Raw genomic sequence first — 21,545 nt, 5'->3', positions numbered from 1 at the left:
TATATATATTACACTCTTTATATTATTATTAGTAAATTAATGATAATTGATAAATGTAAAAGCTCTCCTGAGGAGATCATGAGGCAAATAACCCTTTAAGTACATCATAAGCCAAGGATAGAACATAGGCCAGGTAGATACTTTGTTTCACTATACTTGTTAACAATTTATAATCACAAACTTGTTAAACAATGTAGTCTCCTCTTTTGTAATTACCCAATGTGGACAAGGACAATGTGACATGCTATTTTGTCTAGGCATTTACTTTGTTAACCAACCAATACAATAACCTCTTTCTCATTGATGGTCCCATTATTTCAGTCATTCATTCTGTCTTGTTCACATACTAACTAAGTCCTATGATTCAAGACAAAACATGGATCAATTATAAAGTACAGGTTTTATCTTTCTGCTGATGATGTATGAGGAATACTCCAAGGATGTATGATATATTTTCTCACTTAAAACGTTACTGTGTTATATAATTTCAGATAATGCCTCCTACCACACCTATGGAGTTTTTTATAGCCACTTATTAGCATAGCTGCTTAGATAATCGGAATCCTTATCTAAAAAACCCCATTATCCTCTCCTTCCAATGAAGATAACATATTATAATTGGACAACTTATTTCACTCTACTCTAACACTTTGGGTTTGGTTGTTTTTTTACTTGGTAATTCTAGTTTCCCAATTGTCCTGCTTTGAGTATTTGTTTATATATATAGATTCAAAACTCAATTATTGGAACTGTTTCTCTTTCCTGACATGATTGGCTAATTCAAGCTTAACTGTTTTGGTGCTTTCTTATATTTGTTGAGCCTTGGTTGTTACCATACTTAGCTTCTCTTTTAACCCCAAAAGTAAAGAGGCTTTAGTTTTTTGGATGATTTTGACTGGGTTGTTTATAAACTATATATATAGGGAAACTATCAAGCATACCTAGTCATTCTTATTCTGCATACCTCTTAGCTATGTATATTTTTTATATGGTCTGCTAAAATGTTTATTCACATTCTCAACCATTTTATTTAACAGTTTTCTTTGGCTTGCAGGCCTTCTAGAGTAAGTAACATGGAGCCACAGTGTGCAATTAAGAAAGATGTCACTGAAGTAATATATTTCTTGCACCTTCTACCTCCACCATGCTTCTATGTTTAGTTTTAAAAAAAAGTTGAATAATTATCTTATTTTCTGAGTGTAAAATCTGTATACTAACAGTGTAAAGATTTATACACATGCACATATCATCCACCCTTTATTTGTATTACTTTTTTTGAAAAATCAACAATAATTAAACATTAATGATGTATGATACAATAACAGTGTATAAATCTTGTACACTGTCAGTGCATACATCTTTTTCTCATTTTCTTTTCCTTTTGTAGTTAATAGGTAACACACCAATGGTATATCTCAACAGCATTGTGGATGGCTGTGTAGCCCGTATTGCTGCTAAGTTAGAGTCCATGCAACCTTGCTCCAGCGTTAAAGATAGGCATGAAATCCATTTATTTTACAAAGGTTAAATATACTTTTGGTAACTTGGTCCCATGTAAATGTTTTTAATTTGGTCCCTATAGTATAGTTATTTCAGCTTGGTCACTGTTATTTATTGTTGTTATAACACTGTCTGTTGACATTAACGTATTGGAAACAAATTGAAAAATGATTATCCAATATAGGGACCAAAGATAAACTTTTATAAAACATAAAAAAAAATATACTTTTATAGAGCAATGTGGTAATCATTTTCAATTTTATTCTTATATTTTAACTTCGAGTGTTATTAACAAGATGAGGACCAAGTTAGCAATAATCATACAAATAGAGATTGAATTGAAATTTATCTATCCGGACCAAGTTAAAAAGCAAACATCATTATATATTGACCAAATATATAGTTTAATCTTTTACAAACTATAGCTGTATGGAAAAATAAGATTTTAGCATTTTCATTTGAGAATTTGCAATGACAATCTTCTTGTTCAAACTCAGGACAGCATTGAGCATGATTAAAGATGCTGAGGATAAAGGGCTCATTACACCTGGAAAGGTTAGTAATATTAAAGCTACATTTCTAGAGATTTTTCATTTGATCTTAGGCCTTGTAATTATATAGCTATGCACTTTGAGACGTAGCTTTTATCTCATTACATTCCCTTAAATTGCTGCTTTATGAATTTTTGTTAAGTCTATGCATACCATCCATGATCCATCATAACAAATGTGCATGTTATATTTAGATTTGCGATTATTCTTGAATGTATGGTCTAAGCAAGTTTAATGTTTCTGAATAATGGTTGAAAAGAGTGTCCTTGTTGAGGCTACAAGTGGTAACACCGGCATTGGAATGGCATTCATAGCAGCACTGAAGGGTTATAAAGTTATAGTTGCTATGCCAGCTTCTGTGAGTCTTGAGCGAATAATTGTACTTCGAGCCTTTGGAGCTGAGGTGTACCTCACAGACCCTGACAAAGGAACTATTGCGGTTCTGCAGAAGGCAGAGGAGATAATAACCAAGACGCCAGGGAGTATTATGCTCCGCCAGATTGATAATCCTGCCAATCCAATGGTATTCTTTTCTACTCTTTACATTCATATATTGTTTTCGTATTTGAGAGTCGGGCATAATCGTAAGCAACAAAAACTGACATTTGATAGACGTATCAGGATAGGATGGAACAGAACATGAGTTCGATTTTGTGTTTGGTATACTTACAAACAGCAAGAGTACCTGAGATTAAAAAATAAAACATTTTGGTTCCATCGGACTAATGTTTTGTCATTGATAATTTTCATCCTTATAGGTTCATTATGAGACAACTGGACCCGAGATTTGGAGGGATACCGGAGGGAAAGTTGGTGCTTTGGTTGCAGGGATTGGAACTGGTGGTACAATAACGGGTGTTGGGAGATTCCTCAAGGAGAGAAATCCGGAGATCAAGGTTGATTTGTGTACCGTTCCTTCTTTCATTGCAGAGCTGGAACAGAGAAATGAAGGATTTAAATTCTCTTTATGTTCAAACTAACTTTATGTTTTTTTGCTCTTTTCAATCTAGATGTATGGTGTAGAACCAACTGAAAGTGCAGTCCTGAGTGGAGGGAAGCCAGGTCATTTTGCCATCAACTCATAATTTTTTAAATAATAATCTTGATAAAAATCATCCAAAGACTTATAACCCAAAAAGAAGGGAATGGAGCCGTTTCAAGATCCCAGTGGATTTACCGAAAGCAACGGTCACAACGAATATGCTTAGAAAACTAGAAAAAACAAGGCAAACTAGTACTTTTTCTGAACTACAAGCACGACATGCTCTTCTTTCAAATTACATGGCAATTCATTTGACAGAAACTAAAGAACATGAGTAACCAAGACAGCAGTGTCATGTTTGTGTCTTTCAAGACCGACATCTTAATATTTGTTCTGTTAAAAATGGTTCCGAACAACACATGAAATTCAGGCAGCAAACAATTTGACAAGTTTCCAATTGGGAAAATCATGTTAAATTGTGGACTTGAAAGTTCAAAGCTGGACTAGGTCCTCTTCTCGATTAACCTTGCTCATACTCTGGCTGCTTAATATTGTTGTTAGTTGAAATTGTTAAAATGAGTTTCTCATTCGGATGACATACATAAACTCTTAAATTTGTTCTTAAAATGGGACTCTCTACTGACTGTTTTTTTACATTTGTACGCATTTCAAAGGTAATCACCTAATCCAAGGAATTGGTAATGGTATCATTCCCAATGTACTGGATGTTAATCTCCTTGATGAAGTTATCCAGGTAACTCTTAACACTAACATATTGCAGTGGATGTATTGGAATAAACCTTCATATATTTAGATTATATGCAAATCTATAACAGTTTCCAATGAATGACTCAATTATAGGGAGTGTAAGTGTATATTTATTTAGTAAATGTATAGGATGCATTTTTTCTAAGCCATGATATTTTTTCTAATCTTCTAAATTTAGTTAAATCACTGAATTGCTTGATAGAAAGTCCTCCTAGCCTTGTGTATTATTTATATATACAAAGAATCACAAATTACATTAGGGCCTTAATTGTATGACATAATTGTAATATAATCTTAAGCTTCTACAAACTTGCTTATATCTGCCTAAAACTTACAAGGCTCCATGATAATTACTCTAGATATTCAACATATGCGTAATGTTTACTCTGCTAGCTATTAATACAAGTCATTCTTTTAAGGCCAACATGGTTTGTAAACTGCAGATATCAAGTGAAGAAGCAATAGAAACTGCTAAATTGCTTGCTTTGAAAGAAGGTTTGTTGGTATGGTGTGGTTCTTCCTCCCTCTTTTACAGTACTTTTTATACAGTTTTTCCTAGTTGATGTGAACTCTATACATCTCTAATTCCAAGTATTCATATTATTAATTTTTGCACTGATTATATCATTAATTCTTTTGCAGATGGGAATTTCGTCAGGAGCTGCGGCTGCAGCAGCAATAAAGTTGGGGAAGAGACCAGAAAATGCAGGAAAACTCATTGTTGTGAGTATCAATTGTTACTCTATTCATGCACCATGATGTGTTCTGTTGATGATATATAATATTAATATGCCATCTTGGGTTGATTGTTATTGCTGGTCTTCCATAAATAGAAAGCTGATATTTTACTCTTCCATGAATGTGTATGTTGAATCTTGTTATTTACACATATTGCTATGCAGGTGGTATTTCCCAGTTGTGGAGAGCGTTACTTATCTTCACCATTGTTTGAATCCATTAGGCATGAAGCTGAACAAATGACATTTGATTAACATCAGAAATGGAAAAGGCGCTGGCAGTATATGTTCTTGTTCTCTATGGACTTCACCATACCATAAAGGAGTATACTATTATTATGTATAGGCAAAAATTGTTGGACGGAACAAGATGATAGTGTCATAAAAAAATACATAATGAAGAGGAAAACAAGATTGTTTTCTGAATGTCATTGTGGTCTATTGTGTACTTATGCTTCATAAGTTCACATGCTCTGTGTGGTGTGTAATGAATTATTCTATCTCTAGCATTGCCGGTAACTTTATTTTGTTTTTTGCTATCCAATAATCTATTATCTTAACTGTGTTTACATGTGTTAGACTTCAACAATTCATAGCAATTTAACAGTGTTGGCTAATTTGGGTTAACCTATGAATCGAAACAACTTTAACCAAACTATACCTAGTAGAGTGGTCAGGTTGGATAGGGTTAAATGTCTCCAACAATATCTCATTCTTTATCTCATACTAATCACATGTTGCCACATCAGTTCATAACTTCCTTGACCTTATCAGCAAAAGATGTGGCTCGTGAACCATACCGGACCTCCCCACGAACCATACCGTCGCCATTCCAACCCCTCTGTACCTTCGCCATTTCCAACTAGGTAAAGAAGAAACTTTTCATCTTTTTTGGGGTTCTGAATTTTAGTGTGGATGCAGATGAAATCTTGCTCAAGATCCAACAACACGAGAAGTGCAAACACTTGAAACCAAAAGTGAAAGAGAATGAAGAAGATGAATGCTACTTTCTTTTATTGAAAAAGGAGAACTAAACCTATTTATGCCAATACCAAATAATTATCTTCCTAACTAACCCTGTAACTACTTACAATCAACCTAACTAAGTTTTACAAGGGTTGCTTGTAACACACAACTGAATCTGTATAGCATATATACTGGTCTTGTCACACTGTATCTTGATATTTGGCTAGACCATGATCATTTAAAAATAATAACTTAGAAATTTGAGTCATTAAAACTTTTTAAATAACATGTTATCATCTTGTACCCTCCATATTCCTATTTGGGAAAGTCTAGTTGCTTGATACAGTATTTTGGCACATTACAAGTGACATGTTGGCTTAATGTTTAGAAACATCAACAAGTTCATTCAGTGGACAATGTAACACATCTATTACAAAATTAATTATCAACTAAAACATTAATACAGAAGATTGGACTTTATCACCTTAGAGATTTGCCTACATGCGGGGAGAAATAAATACATGATAACCTGATTGTTGTCCTGTTGGGTTTTCCTAGTAAGGTTTTTAATGAGGAAACTTCTGATGTGTATAAAATATAAGAATAGTATATCCTTTTCCATTCATTAATTTTTCCCCATTAAGTTTTTGCATAATAACTTTTTAATGAGACCTATTCTTTAAGATGTAAACATCCACAATGGTGAATTATAAACCCAAACCCTTGGAATCTATATTTATATAGGATTAATGAAATTCATTAGATAGACCTTATTATCATTTGCAAATAGCTATCCTATTTGGGTTTATCAGTAGAATGGAGATCAGATATGATAATATTTAATATCTGTTTCAATTCAATCAAAAAGTGACAACTAATTAAGAAAAATATATTATAAAAACAGAAAATAATTTGTATTTCATTATATGATAAATATGTGGTTTGAGACACAGTGAGATAAATTTTTTAGGACATGTGATCTTTGTTCTAATAAATCGAGGTGATGTAAATACGGAGAAGTGAAAGTCAAATCAATGGTTTACTTTTTCTTCTCAATTATTCTATCATTTATTCCTTATTAATATACCTTAATACGTTTTCAGTTACACCCTCTCCAGTAATGAAAAGAGAAGTGTCATGCAAAATAAAATAAAATGTAAATAAAATAATAATTATATAATTTTATTTATATAATGATATTTTTATCCTTAAAACAAAGTTTGAAAAATGTATTTTTCTTTTTAGTAATGAAAAGTATCCATACTTCTTAAATTTATAATAATATGCACCTGAACAATGCTTTTCATATCCAAGAATAAAAATCTTGGGCAAAAGCTCATACACTCCTATTTAAAATGCTTTCACATATTCTTTTTTGATGCAATGCTTTTACGTAGTTCAAACATGCTTCAGGACATATATTAAAACAATGAAGTGGGCCATTGAAAACGTGCATCGCGTTTAAATTTGTTCCATAGTTACTTGTGTACCCGCAAACAATTATTGGGGACCATAAACCAAAGGTTCCGTTGAATTGCGTTTCCACCGGTGCCACTTCAAACCGACCACTCCACCAGAAAAGATCCAACAAGGACCACATACTAATGGGATAAATTATTATATGGTATTGAATCAACCATCTTAATCATATATTCATTAATATTTTAGAATAAACTTATTTAATTTTAATTCATTAATATTTAATATGTCTTCAACAATAAAAATATGTTGACACCAATAATTTAAAATCATAATAATTTCTCTCTAAATTATTCCTAAGCAAATTTGTTACGCTCCTTTATTTGGCAATTCTATTTACAACCTTAGGCAAACCTGGGTATTTTCATTAAATTATCCAAATTTCCCTTAATAAAAACCATTTATTATATTTATTGTTCATTTTTTATTATCCACACCCAATCTCTTCCTCCTCCTCCTTCACACATTTCTCTCCTCTTATTTTCACTAGCTCCTCTTTCTTCTCCTCTATTACTCCCATATTTTTGGATAACCTTTTCAAGGAAACATATATATTACTCAAATCAGCAACACGACTATAAAATTCATTATTGTTCCTTCTTTATCGTTCTTATCTATGCTTTTCCCTGTAGTTTACGTATTTGTCGGATGGGCTTGCAAACAAAAAAATGGTTAGCCTAAACAACATTTTCCAATATTATAAAAAATTAGAATGTCTGGCCGAAAAAAAATAACTGGTCAATGTATTCTATCATTTTCCTTCTATTATGTTCTCGTTCAATTCTTTTTTTATCAGCAAATTACTTTATTAAAATTCTGGTTCAATTCTTCTATATTTATACTATTATTTCTATACTTTTATATTTTAATAAAGCTAAAACAAGTTGTAATCATCATGTATGACATAATTTTCATATTTTATCTTATCCATTTAACCCCTCTCCTTGATAACTAATAAAAACTTCTACATAATGCTTTTATTTTTTCATAATATATCATTACTCTTTCATATTTTTTCTTAACTTTATCTTCTCTCTTTCACAGCCCAAGAATAACACACAATAACACATGAAAAATATCTAACAATCCTATAATGATTTTTATCTTCTTAAATCTATATTTTTTGTTCAGTTTATATATTGCACTTCTTATACATGTTAGACATAATAAGAGTGAGGATCAACAGACACAGAGTATCGTCAACACGCTAGTATCAATAAAGAATAAAGTTAACCTACACTTGCCTAAATATTGGGTTACCTAAATATTGGGTTTGTCATAATTTTTTACATTTCAAAATTATCCTTTTGTAACTCCTCCAATAATAACGATCATAAACTTCCAAATATTAATTTTATTCTTTTTCATAATACATTATTATTTTTCAAACATTTTCTATATTTGGTTAACATTCTTATATCTTTGGTCTCTATTAAATTTTTATGTAACACTTCTTATATTAAATTATTTTTCTTTAAAGAATGTAACACAAAAATGATACATATCAAAAAAATAATAATACGAGTTGTCGACCGACACGCTAGTATAGAAGGAAGTTAACCTACACTTCCCTAAATATTTGGTCCCTCAATTTCTTGTCATAACTGCATAAGCATACAATTAAAAATAAACAAATGGACTAAAATTTGCCTAAATATTTGGTCGCTCAATTTCTTGTCATAAACTGCAAAAGCATACAATTAAAAATAAACAAATGGGTTTAGGGCCTATGCATACATGAGTAAATATCAGGAACCTCTACTTAGAGCCTTTCTAATTAATGATTAATTCATTCTACAATATGTTAATTTAGTGATATAAAATTCTACTAGACTCCCAGAGGAGTAAAAAGTCAATGGTTTGATTCATGTGAGTGATACTTATTGAGATGGACAACCATATAATCTAAAAGAAGATTAGTTCCTTACCCAAAAGGTGAGGAGATACCCTTGATAATACTACTAAATTCATTATCTCATGCTCCATTATAAATTCTAGCAGTTTAGCCCCATGCAATGCATGTGACACTCACTCATATGTGATATTCTCTAATTTCACTATGGCTTTTTCCCAAGATATGGCTCCTCCTCCCTGTCTAATATTCACTGTTAGGAGACACCAACCAGAGTATGTAACTCCCGCTAAGCCTACTCCTCATGAAATCAAGCCACTTTCTGACATAGATGACCAACAAGGTTTGCGTATCCAAATTCCATTCGTACAAATCTACCGTAATGAACCTTCAATGGAAGGAAAAGACCCAGTTGAAGTCATTAGACAAGCACTTGCACAAACACTTGTGTTCTACTACCCATTTGCAGGTAGACTTAGGGAAGGTGCTGACCGAAAACTCATGGTGGATTGTAATGAAGAAGGTGTGTTGTTTGTTGAGGCTGATGCAGATGTAACACTTGAGCAATTTGGTGATTCTCTTCAACCTCCTTTTCCATGTTTTGAAGAACTCCTTAATGATGTTCCAGGCTCAGAAGGAATTCTTCACACTCCCCTTCTGCTAATACAGGTCTACCACTATATTTCTCTTTTAATTTCCACTTCTTAATTAGCAAAGAGAATAGTAGAAAAAATATTTCAAGTTTTCAACTTTGTGAAAATTCAAAATTTAATTATGTTATTTGAAGACTCATATGTAGTTGAGGTAGAGAGTTACAAACCATATTTTACTCACATCGTTATACATATATGCAGTTTATTTATTATAATTGTACAAATATAAATACACATTATTGTTCAAATTAATGTAAACCTATAGCAAAACAGTAGACATAGATGTAATCAAAAGTGGTTAACGAAGGAGATAGTCCACTACGCTCAAACAAATATTTATTGCCGGGTTAGACTTTCGAATTTGTGAGTCTCACTTACCATCCCTAGGTGGAAGGTTAATTTCATAGTTATGTAGGTGATATATACCGGAATAAAGAAAAATTATATAATAATATATAAATATATTATATAGAGGAGGTGGAAGTATCAACTATATATAAGACAGACCACTCTAACTTTTTACATAATCATTTTTATGGATCCAACCATTAAACTATAAATATCTATCATTCAAACTATTTCTCGAACTTAGCACTATATCTCTCGCCGTTTTGATTTCAGGAATATTTTCGATATATATATCTATAGATAAAGTTTTAGTTGTAGTTGTAAACTTATCAGACTAAGAACTAGAATAATAGTTAAATGAAGATACAATGATAAATAATACATGTTGCTATTGTGGTTGCTTGACTTGTTCATTAATCTCCCATATCGATAATATTGGTAGTGGATTTTAAATGACAGGTTACACGCCTCAAGTGTGGTGGTTTCATCGTTGGCATGCGGTTTAATCACACAATGATTGATGGAGTTGGCATATTACAATTCATGACCGCCTTGTCAGAAATGGCTCGAGGTTTAGATGAACTTTCAATCTCACCTGTGTGGGATAGAGAACTCCTATGTGCAAGGAATCCACCTTGTATTACATGCAATCATCGTGAATACGAGGAAGTACCTAGTACTGACTCCATCAAAGTTCCATCATCCGATGATAACGGTAACTTGGTTCACAAATCTTTCTTCTTTGGACCCAATGAGATAGCAGCAATTCATGGCTTGCTTCCCACTCATTTTGGTCGATGCACCACTTTTGAGGTTCTTACAGCATATGTATGGCTTTGTCGAACAAAAGCACTGCAATTGGAATCACACGAGGTTGTTCGAATGATGTGCATCGTCAACGCACGTTCTAAGTTTAACCCTATATTACCTATTGGTTATTATGGAAATTGTATTGCATACCCTGCAGCAGTCACTACAGTACACAATCTCAGTGAAAACCCATTTGAGTATGCAGTGGAATTGATTAAAAAAACAAAGGTTGAGGTGACTGAAGAATATATGCATTCTTTGGCAGATTTAATGGTTATTAAGAAACGACCCTTATTTACAATACCTGGAACTAGCATTGTATCAGATGTAACACGTCTTGGGTATAGAGATGTGGATTTTGGATGGGGTAAGTCTTTATATGGTGGACAAGCTAAAGCTGGAGCAGGTTCCTTTTTTGGAGCACACTACCATGTCTTGAGTAAAAATTCAAGAGGGGAAGATGGCATGGTAGTACTAATTTGCTTGCCTACCAAAGTTATGAAAAGATTTGCAAAAGAATTGGTCGATGGCTTTCTTGATAGGCAAAGCAAAAATAACTGAAATGGAAAGAGTGTGGAAAACATCAACAGAGATGTTCCCTCTATCTCAAAATCAGTAATATCCAGGTTTACGATATATGTATGTGTAAGCAAGCATATTGTGATTGTGTTTGAGAAAGTGTACAAACCTTTATTAAAAATAAATTTCAACCCAAAAAACTACATAAGAAAATGGATGAGTATGTACAAATAATTAATTAGATTAGGAAAAAAATAGATAAATATTTTTTTAACAAGGTAAGGGTATTTTAGCTCGTGTGGCTATCAGTCAAATTCTCTTATGAGGATGTGTCCACAGTAGAGTCGCGAGTTGTCATACTCGATTTTCAGTTGGAAACCGACTCTAGACTTGGGAAGAAGTGAATTCAACTTCATCTCTCCCAACATATTTGGATTCGCCGTTATTTTTTAGTGGTTAAAATGTATAAAGCTATCTTTTATGCCAAATTGGATAAAATAGTCTTTAAACCCGAGTTCTGAGCTTAGAAGTTGATTACGAATCAGAGAATATATTAGCACTCGTTCGTCCATAATAAAATAATATTATCGCTAATTGTATGGTCTTTTATACAAAAAATAATAATACGAGTTGTCGACCGACACGCTAGTATAGAAGGAAGTTAACCTACACTTCCCTAAATATTTGGTCCCTCAATTTCTTGTCATAACTGCATAAGCATACAATTAAAAATAAACAAATGGACTAAAATTTGCCTAAATATTTGGTCGCTCAATTTCTTGTCATAAACTGCAAAAGCATACAATTAAAAATAAACAAATGGGTTTAGGGCCTATGCATACATGAGTAAATATCAGGAACCTCTACTTAGAGCCTTTCTAATTAATGATTAATTCATTCTACAATATGTTAATTTAGTGATATAAAATTCTACTAGACTCCCAGAGGAGTAAAAAGTCAATGGTTTGATTCATGTGAGTGATACTTATTGAGATGGACAACCATATAATCTAAAAGAAGATTAGTTCCTTACCCAAAAGGTGAGGAGATACCCTTGATAATACTACTAAATTCATTATCTCATGCTCCATTATAAATTCTAGCAGTTTAGCCCCATGCAATGCATGTGACACTCACTCATATGTGATATTCTCTAATTTCACTATGGCTTTTTCCCAAGATATGGCTCCTCCTCCCTGTCTAATATTCACTGTTAGGAGACACCAACCAGAGTATGTAACTCCCGCTAAGCCTACTCCTCATGAAATCAAGCCACTTTCTGACATAGATGACCAACAAGGTTTGCGTATCCAAATTCCATTCGTACAAATCTACCGTAATGAACCTTCAATGGAAGGAAAAGACCCAGTTGAAGTCATTAGACAAGCACTTGCACAAACACTTGTGTTCTACTACCCATTTGCAGGTAGACTTAGGGAAGGTGCTGACCGAAAACTCATGGTGGATTGTAATGAAGAAGGTGTGTTGTTTGTTGAGGCTGATGCAGATGTAACACTTGAGCAATTTGGTGATTCTCTTCAACCTCCTTTTCCATGTTTTGAAGAACTCCTTAATGATGTTCCAGGCTCAGAAGGAATTCTTCACACTCCCCTTCTGCTAATACAGGTCTACCACTATATTTCTCTTTTAATTTCCACTTCTTAATTAGCAAAGAGAATAGTAGAAAAAATATTTCAAGTTTTCAACTTTGTGAAAATTCAAAATTTAATTATGTTATTTGAAGACTCATATGTAGTTGAGGTAGAGAGTTACAAACCATATTTTACTCACATCGTTATACATATATGCAGTTTATTTATTATAATTGTACAAATATAAATACACATTATTGTTCAAATTAATGTAAACCTATAGCAAAACAGTAGACATAGATGTAATCAAAAGTGGTTAACGAAGGAGATAGTCCACTACGCTCAAACAAATATTTATTGCCGGGTTAGACTTTCGAATTTGTGAGTCTCACTTACCATCCCTAGGTGGAAGGTTAATTTCATAGTTATGTAGGTGATATATACCGGAATAAAGAAAAATTATATAATAATATATAAATATATTATATAGAGGAGGTGGAAGTATCAACTATATATAAGACAGACCACTCTAACTTTTTACATAATCATTTTTATGGATCCAACCATTAAACTATAAATATCTATCATTCAAACTATTTCTCGAACTTAGCACTATATCTCTCGCCGTTTTGATTTCAGGAATATTTTCGATATATATATCTATAGATAAAGTTTTAGTTGTAGTTGTAAACTTATCAGACTAAGAACTAGAATAATAGTTAAATGAAGATACAATGATAAATAATACATGTTGCTATTGTGGTTGCTTGACTTGTTCATTAATCTCCCATATCGATAATATTGGTAGTGGATTTTAAATGACAGGTTACACGCCTCAAGTGTGGTGGTTTCATCGTTGGCATGCGGTTTAATCACACAATGATTGATGGAGTTGGCATATTACAATTCATGACCGCCTTGTCAGAAATGGCTCGAGGTTTAGATGAACTTTCAATCTCACCTGTGTGGGATAGAGAACTCCTATGTGCAAGGAATCCACCTTGTATTACATGCAATCATCGTGAATACGAGGAAGTACCTAGTACTGACTCCATCAAAGTTCCATCATCCGATGATAACGGTAACTTGGTTCACAAATCTTTCTTCTTTGGACCCAATGAGATAGCAGCAATTCATGGCTTGCTTCCCACTCATTTTGGTCGATGCACCACTTTTGAGGTTCTTACAGCATATGTATGGCTTTGTCGAACAAAAGCACTGCAATTGGAATCACACGAGGTTGTTCGAATGATGTGCATCGTCAACGCACGTTCTAAGTTTAACCCTATATTACCTATTGGTTATTATGGAAATTGTATTGCATACCCTGCAGCAGTCACTACAGTACACAATCTCAGTGAAAACCCATTTGAGTATGCAGTGGAATTGATTAAAAAAACAAAGGTTGAGGTGACTGAAGAATATATGCATTCTTTGGCAGATTTAATGGTTATTAAGAAACGACCCTTATTTACAATACCTGGAACTAGCATTGTATCAGATGTAACACGTCTTGGGTATAGAGATGTGGATTTTGGATGGGGTAAGTCTTTATATGGTGGACAAGCTAAAGCTGGAGCAGGTTCCTTTTTTGGAGCACACTACCATGTCTTGAGTAAAAATTCAAGAGGGGAAGATGGCATGGTAGTACTAATTTGCTTGCCTACCAAAGTTATGAAAAGATTTGCAAAAGAATTGGTCGATGGCTTTCTTGATAGGCAAAGCAAAAATAACTGAAATGGAAAGAGTGTGGAAAACATCAACAGAGATGTTCCCTCTATCTCAAAATCAGTAATATCCAGGTTTACGATATATGTATGTGTAAGCAAGCATATTGTGATTGTGTTTGAGAAAGTGTACAAACCTTTATTAAAAATAAATTTCAACCCAAAAAACTACATAAGAAAATGGATGAGTATGTACAAATAATTAATTAGATTAGGAAAAAAATAGATAAATATTTTTTTAACAAGGTAAGGGTATTTTAGCTCGTGTGGCTATCAGTCAAATTCTCTTATGAGGATGTGTCCACAGTAGAGTCGCGAGTTGTCATACTCGATTTTCAGTTGGAAACCGACTCTAGACTTGGGAAGAAGTGAATTCAACTTCATCTCTCCCAACATATTTGGATTCGCCGTTATTTTTTAGTGGTTAAAATGTATAAAGCTATCTTTTATGCCAAATTGGATAAAATAGTCTTTAAACCCGAGTTCTGAGCTTAGAAGTTGATTACGAATCAGAGAATATATTAGCACTCGTTCGTCCATAATAAAATAATATTATCGCTAATTGTATGGTCTTTTATACCCTTGAAAATTTTATTTTATTAAAAATGACTAATGAAACAAAATATTTTATTTTTGTGAATGACAAGAGTATTTGAAATCAAGATTACATATTTCTAAGAAAAATATTAGTTGATTGATTTGACTTTTTTATTTAAAATAATATTTATAAGATATAATTATTTTAATTTAATGGAACTAATATTGAAGAGATGATGGTGATCACATATCCATTTTAGTTGAAGTTATAGACGTGAACCATAAATGAAATATAAAAACCTCATTAAAATGTTTAATAGTAAAATAAATGATTAATGAAAAATAAAGGTTATTAATTTTAAATGGAGTTAATACAGAATAGATTGTGTTGGCGATAGTACTTCTGACTTAAATAGAGATGTATAGCCGGACTATACAATTTAATTAAATTTAATTCGTAGGTGATAACAAGTTTTTAAATTATTATTTAATTACTACTTATTTAATGATATGATTATTAGCCGTTGATTTGTTATCACATAGGTATTATTCTTCAATGAAAGATACATTGGATTGATACATATTGTAGCTAGTCAAAACAATCTTACTATTTAGGATGATGATCATTTATCTTCATTGGTGTAATGACATCTTAGACCAATCAAAATGTGTTATTTTGTTGAGAAACTAATTAAATAAATATAAATTATATACAAATTCAAATAATAAAACTAATTAAATCATAAATAAAATAATGCTTTATAAATCCAAATATCATGAAATATGTTCCCTTAAGCTAAAACATAATAAGATTTAAGATTCTTAGAGATAATTCCTTTAAAAAAAATAAAATAACCAAATAATTATGCAATGTCTATAAAAATAGTTAAAAGGTATTATGCATTCCAAAATCTATAGAAATAATCCGATTAGTGTTTGTTTAATTATATAATTGTTGTATGCAAAATGAAATTGTGAAGTTGAGAAAAGGACAATGAATATTAAAGAGAATGTGACATAAGAAATGGAGATGGCTAATCAAAGTTTTGAATTTAATTTTCGACACCTGGATAGTAGAATAATGACCGAAAAAGTCATGGAGGATGAAACCATTATGATAGCATGTAGGAATTTAATATGGTAGAGGTTGATGAAACTCAAATATGAGTTATTCCAAACAATTTATTATATAGGCAAAAAAAATTACAAATAATAAGATAATAATTACCCAAATAATAACTAAGAATATAAATAATCTATAGATAAATTTAAATAAAGTAAAATTAATTAAATCATAAATCTATTCATTTTTGTGAAAAACATATTACTTTTATGAAATATTTATTTGGTTCAGGTAAGGATCGTTAGAAATTTATAATTTCTAATTAAGGTGAGCATCATATATTTGATACAATGATATCTGCTATTTATTTTCGAGGTTATATTATAAGTGATCTAATTATTTGATCCCCTTAGATTTCTAAAAGCTAATAACGGATATGGACTTAATGAGTGAATACTCATCAGGTTAACTCATAGGGGATAATTGGAACCTTATATGTTAACGCATAATGAAGGTTATGGTGTCCAACCCACCAAATCAAATTCAGTTTTTTTCTCTCCCCATCAGAGTGAAAACGCAAGTCCCAAGAGGAATCAATGATTTGGTCGAGAAAGACCATCATACCACAAAACCTCTTTAAAAAAACGTAGATCAAATGAGCACATCCAGGAATATGGTTCAGATATGACACTGCATCATTTGTTTCATATGTGTGTGTGAGAATCATGAGATTCAAAATCTTAGGATTGGATTACTAAATCATAAAGAATTCCCATCAAGTAATGCTTTTGTATAAAAAGAGAAAAAATATCTTGCTACAAATTCATTATATTGAAACAAAGAAAAATGAGGAAAATCCTCGAGTATTTTGTGTTTCTCAAATACCGTTACGAAGTGGTGAAAAGTTACTCCAAGCAAAAAAATTATTGGGATGAAATGCTAGACCAATTTATTGATGAAACCACACAAAGACATATTGTTGAACTAATCCCTGAATTGAAAGTTCAAAAATCATAATTTTTTAAACAACGTTGGTCATGGTTAATTATGTCCATTGATGATATACGATGATTAAAAAGAGAAAAAAAGATGATTATTACCATGGTAATCCAACAATTTCTCATAAAATGTACTGCACAAGGGGAAATTGATAATAAGTAGTAGTACCAAGTCTAGTTCCTAAAGTACTAGTAACTTTTGGTTCTCATATTTCTTTTGACTTAAATTACACTCTCGTGGAAAAAAATCATTCAAGGTTGGTCGTATTTTAACATGATGCATTTACACAATTAAATTGTGGGCGTCGCAGATAATTGACAAGTGAATAAGTTATTGGTATGTCATACTTGATATTTGTAACATTATTTTTCGACGTCTCTCATATGCATCATCTCTTCTTTATTCATTTGTAAAAATTTAAATAGAATAAGCATGAGATGAGTTCTTTAGTATGTATATAAGGTGACCAGACTTTTGGTTGAATATATGATCCTTTTAACACGAGTTCTGAGCTTTATAGTTGATTGTGAGGTAGGGAATGTAATAACACATTGTTCGCTCATATTTAAATGGTACTCCCAGTTCCTAAATGAATTTTATTATGCCTTTAATTTACTTATAAAAAACTAAATTACGAAAACAAAATAATTTTTTTTTTTGTTTTTGACAAGAGTTTATCTTGCTCTTGTCTAGGGCTGATCTTTATGGATGTGCGGCAAGTGTGATGCACAAGGCCCATCATTAATCAGGCCCAAATATATGGTTACTCATACAATTAATTTTATCTTTATATCACAATTATTATCTTTTTTTAATTTTTTTAACTTGTTGTGTTGTCAATTATTAGTACTTTATGTATAAAATAGGCATTCAGTATAATATTGATGGTAATGATTATTGATTTATATTATTATATAGTTGATATATAATTAAAATAAGGTATGATCCAAAGTAAGAAAAATATGATACTAATTAACTCTTATTAAGAAGAATACTACATAAATATATATTAGACACAAATCCGATAATAACATAATCAAATTCAGAAAAAATTATTATATTTATATGATACCTCTTGTGTTGAAAATTTATTATGGAATAGTATTATGCATAAATACCACTTGATTGCTTATTACCACACATTATATGAACTAATATTTTTGTTTATACGAACAGTTATCTTTTTAGAATATGAACTAACTTTATTGCATTAAAAAAGTAGGAAGTACATTATTAGCCACTCTCTTTAAATTTTCAAGTATTTTTGTTTTGCCTCTGAAACAAGCCATCAACTAATTCTTTCGCAAATCTTTTCATAACTTTGGCATGCAAGAAAATTAGTAATACCACACCATCTTCCCCTCTTGAATTTTTACTCTTGACATGAAAGTTTGCTCCAAAAAAGGCTTAATTAGTTTGTCCACCATATAAAGACTTACCCCATCCAAAATCCAATGACTTGGGGGGAAAATCTTTCTTCTTTGGACCCAATGAGTTAGCAGCTATTCATGGCTTGCTTCCTACTAATTTTGGTCGATGCACCACTTTTGAGGTCCTCACAGCATATATATGGCGTTGTTACACAAAAGCACTGCAATTGGAATCACACAAGGTTGTTCGAATGATGCGTATCGTCAAGGCACGTTCTAAGTTTAACCCTCCATTACCTGCTGGTTATTATGGAAATTGTTTTGCATACCCTACAACAGTCATTGAAGTAAGCAAGCTCAGCAAAAACCCATTTGAGTAGTATGCAGTGGATATAGAGATGTGAATTTTGGATGGGGTAAGTCTTTATATGGTGGATAAGCTAAAGCCTTTTTTCGAGCAAACTTTCATGTCAAGATTAAAACTTCAAGAGGAGAAGATGGTGTGGTATTATTAATTTTTTTGCCTGCCAGAGTTATGAAAAGATTTGCAAAAGAATTGGTTGTTGGCTTGTTTCAGAGGTAAAACAAAAAGACTTGAAATTGAAAGAGAGTGGCCAATAATGTACTTCCTATTTTTTTAATGCAATAAAGTTAGCTCATATTCTAAAAAATATCAGTTCATATATATAAACAAAAAAAGTAGTTTATATAGGAGTGATAATAAGTAATTAACATGTATGTGCAGATATATATTAGTAAGGATTCTCCCAAGTAATAGAGAGACAAATACGTAAAATTAAAAATAAGTGGAAAAATAATATGATTAACACTTTTATCTTGATCTAATGAGATAACATTTTAAAACCTATATGCAAATATAAAAGTGATAAGTTTTCTATTACTCCAAAGAATTGATACTACTATAACATTATGCAAAATATTCAATGCTCAACAAACATACCAATTAAGTTACCATTATCGTTGTTTAATCCAGTGTTGTTAATATTGTATGATTATCAAATCAGTTAGGATATTGGTATAATGGTATAGTAGTTTACTAATTAAATCGTATACCAATGAAATTAGATATATATATATATATATATATATAATATAATATGTTGACATTAATGTTGAAAAATCAATAAAAAATCAACAACTTTTTTATTTTTATTAAAAAATTAATTTTAAATAAAAATAAGTTAGTAGGACCGATACGGTTCAATTGAAAACCGACGGGTATGACCAGTTTTGTCAATTTTGACCGGTATGATTGTATGACCAGTATAATTATTGTACCGTACTGGTACTGTGACTGATTCACTAGTTAACCGGTTGAACCGGCCGACACGAACCGATTTTTGCACCACTATTTAATCTGTTTGTGTTTTTATTTTTCTATTTTCAAACTTAATATTAAAATATCTCCCAAACATATTTGTTTTATCATTTTAAGGATGTGTTGAGTTTTGATTAACAAAATAGCTTAAGAAGAGAAAAACAAAACAGATTCAAACAAGACCATATGAAATGAATAAAAATCTTGTATACTTATTATTTTATATCACTTTATTTATCATTAATTAATGATAAACAGAACCTCGTAAAAAATTGATGAAAATTAATTTATTTTTACAAGATGATTATTGCTTATTATTACAAACATAGTGATATAAAATAATGGTATAGAAGATTTTTGTTCCTAAGGGGTTATAGGTCATTACAATATCTATAGAAATAACCCCTGTGTTATTTTAAATTGTGGATTGAGTTACATATGTGATTGCAATATTATAATTAGGATACTTTTGCAATTATATTACACCACAATTAAGGTGTAATATTGAATTACAATGATGTGATTATATCAGGCCATCACCTAACCACATAAAATTATAGTATAACTACATCGTAATACATTTGGATTGCATTGGATCACACCAAACTTCGTCAAATCGAAAAACATGTTTTTAATAACAAAAGAATCACACTGCAATTAAAACAATAATCATAATATGACAGCTATATTAACCACAATTTAAAATATCTGGTACATATCACTATGCCACATAGAAGTAATGGTTTGGTCTCGTTGGAAACAACCAACATGATGTCTAGAACGTCGACTATGAAATCTAGTGTATGATTGAGCAAACACATACTCAAGACGAGAAGGTGGAGGAGAATGAATTGAAAACTGTTTATAACTATTAGAATTTTAGAGGTATAATTGAAGTAATAAAGTGTGAAAAAACAGATTTAATAATATAGTTGCTTTTAGACACTTAGAAAAGATGCAGGGATAAATGCAGGGGAGAATTTTTTAGCTTGGATGTTTGGTTTCTTTCTTTTGTTTTACACACCATGTGAAATGTCAAATGCCTATTTGTAGCCTAGCATTGCCATAGCTTCCTCATTACTCTACATTATTCTAGAAGCACGTGAATGTCATAAAGATCTTAGTCTATTCCATAATCTTCTAGTTGCTTCTATTAAATTGCAGCACCTTCTAACATTCCTCCTTGATGCAATTTTTTGTGACTCCTAGTAACGATCGTAGTTGCTCGAACTTCGATCTTGGTAATGCCTTGGTGAATATGTCTGCAATTTGATCTTCGGTCTTGCAATACTCGAGCATTATTTCTTTGTTCTCACTTGCTTCTCTAACAACATGATATTTAATGGCAATATGTTTTGTCCTATTGTGATGGACTGGATTCTTTGTTATTGCTATCGCCGATTTGTTGTCATAGTAGATAGTCGTAGGCTCCGTCTCTTGATCTCCCATATCATTGAGTATTCGTCTAAGCCATATAGCCTGGTTAGTCGTCTCTGCAGCTGCTACGTACTCAGCTTCTGCTGTTGATTGTGCAATGATTGCTTGCTTCTTTGACGCCCAAGAGAATACTCCTGATCCAAGTGAGAAGGCATAACCAGATGTGCTCTTCATGTCATCCATCGAACCTGCCCAATCACTGTCAGTGTAGCCGTGTAATGTTGAGTTGGTGTTGGTCTTATACCATATACCGAACTCTTTTGTTCCTTGTAAGTATCTAAGAATTCTTTTTCCAACTCCAAAGTGGATTTGACTT

General features: G+C 31.8%; 3 protein-coding genes and 1 long non-coding RNA gene across 13 annotated transcripts; 3 read left to right on the top strand and 1 right to left on the bottom strand.

The window, feature by feature from the left end:
- Positions 495-5,077, top strand: LOC109335738 (cysteine synthase-like). Of its 10 annotated transcripts, XM_019571895.1 has the most exons (12): positions 914-975; positions 1,055-1,112; positions 1,388-1,523; positions 2,003-2,055; positions 2,311-2,574; positions 2,810-2,947; positions 3,062-3,113; positions 3,708-3,787; positions 4,245-4,304; positions 4,444-4,524; positions 4,704-4,829; positions 4,892-5,077. In XM_019571895.1, coding segments are annotated over exons 1-11 (1,014 nt in total). In that variant the 5' UTR covers positions 914-973; the 3' UTR covers positions 4,794-4,829; positions 4,892-5,077. The 10 variants fall into 10 exon arrangements, with proteins under 10 accessions (XP_019427442.1, XP_019427445.1, XP_019427443.1 ...); XM_019571897.1 differs by lacking the exon at positions 914-975 and adding an exon at positions 495-675 and having other exon boundaries at positions 4,704-5,073; XM_019571898.1 differs by having other exon boundaries at positions 909-975; positions 4,245-4,296; positions 4,704-5,073.
- Positions 2,069-18,837, bottom strand: LOC109335745. Its single transcript, XR_002106241.1, has 3 exons — positions 18,313-18,837; positions 4,349-4,356; positions 2,069-2,079 (listed from the first exon to the last, which is right to left on the bottom strand). It is a non-coding gene; the product is annotated as an uncharacterized LOC109335745 (long non-coding RNA).
- On the top strand, positions 8,981-11,209 carry LOC109335736 (benzyl alcohol O-benzoyltransferase-like). Its single transcript, XM_019571893.1, has 2 exons — positions 8,981-9,504; positions 10,296-11,209. The coding sequence occupies exons 1-2, from the start codon at positions 9,043-9,045 to the stop codon at positions 11,205-11,207; spliced, it is 1,374 nt and encodes a 457-aa protein (XP_019427438.1). The 5' UTR covers positions 8,981-9,042; the 3' UTR covers positions 11,208-11,209.
- Positions 12,271-14,496, top strand: LOC109335737 (benzyl alcohol O-benzoyltransferase-like). Its single transcript, XM_019571894.1, has 2 exons — positions 12,271-12,791; positions 13,583-14,496. The coding sequence occupies exons 1-2, from the start codon at positions 12,330-12,332 to the stop codon at positions 14,492-14,494; spliced, it is 1,374 nt and encodes a 457-aa protein (XP_019427439.1). The 5' UTR covers positions 12,271-12,329; the 3' UTR covers positions 14,495-14,496.

The sequence above is a fragment of the Lupinus angustifolius genome, chromosome LG20, assembly GCF_001865875.1.
Source record: "Lupinus angustifolius cultivar Tanjil chromosome LG20, LupAngTanjil_v1.0, whole genome shotgun sequence".
Classification (NCBI taxonomy): domain Eukaryota; kingdom Viridiplantae; phylum Streptophyta; class Magnoliopsida; order Fabales; family Fabaceae; genus Lupinus; species Lupinus angustifolius.
This window is presented reverse-complemented; position numbering and strand designations above follow the sequence as displayed.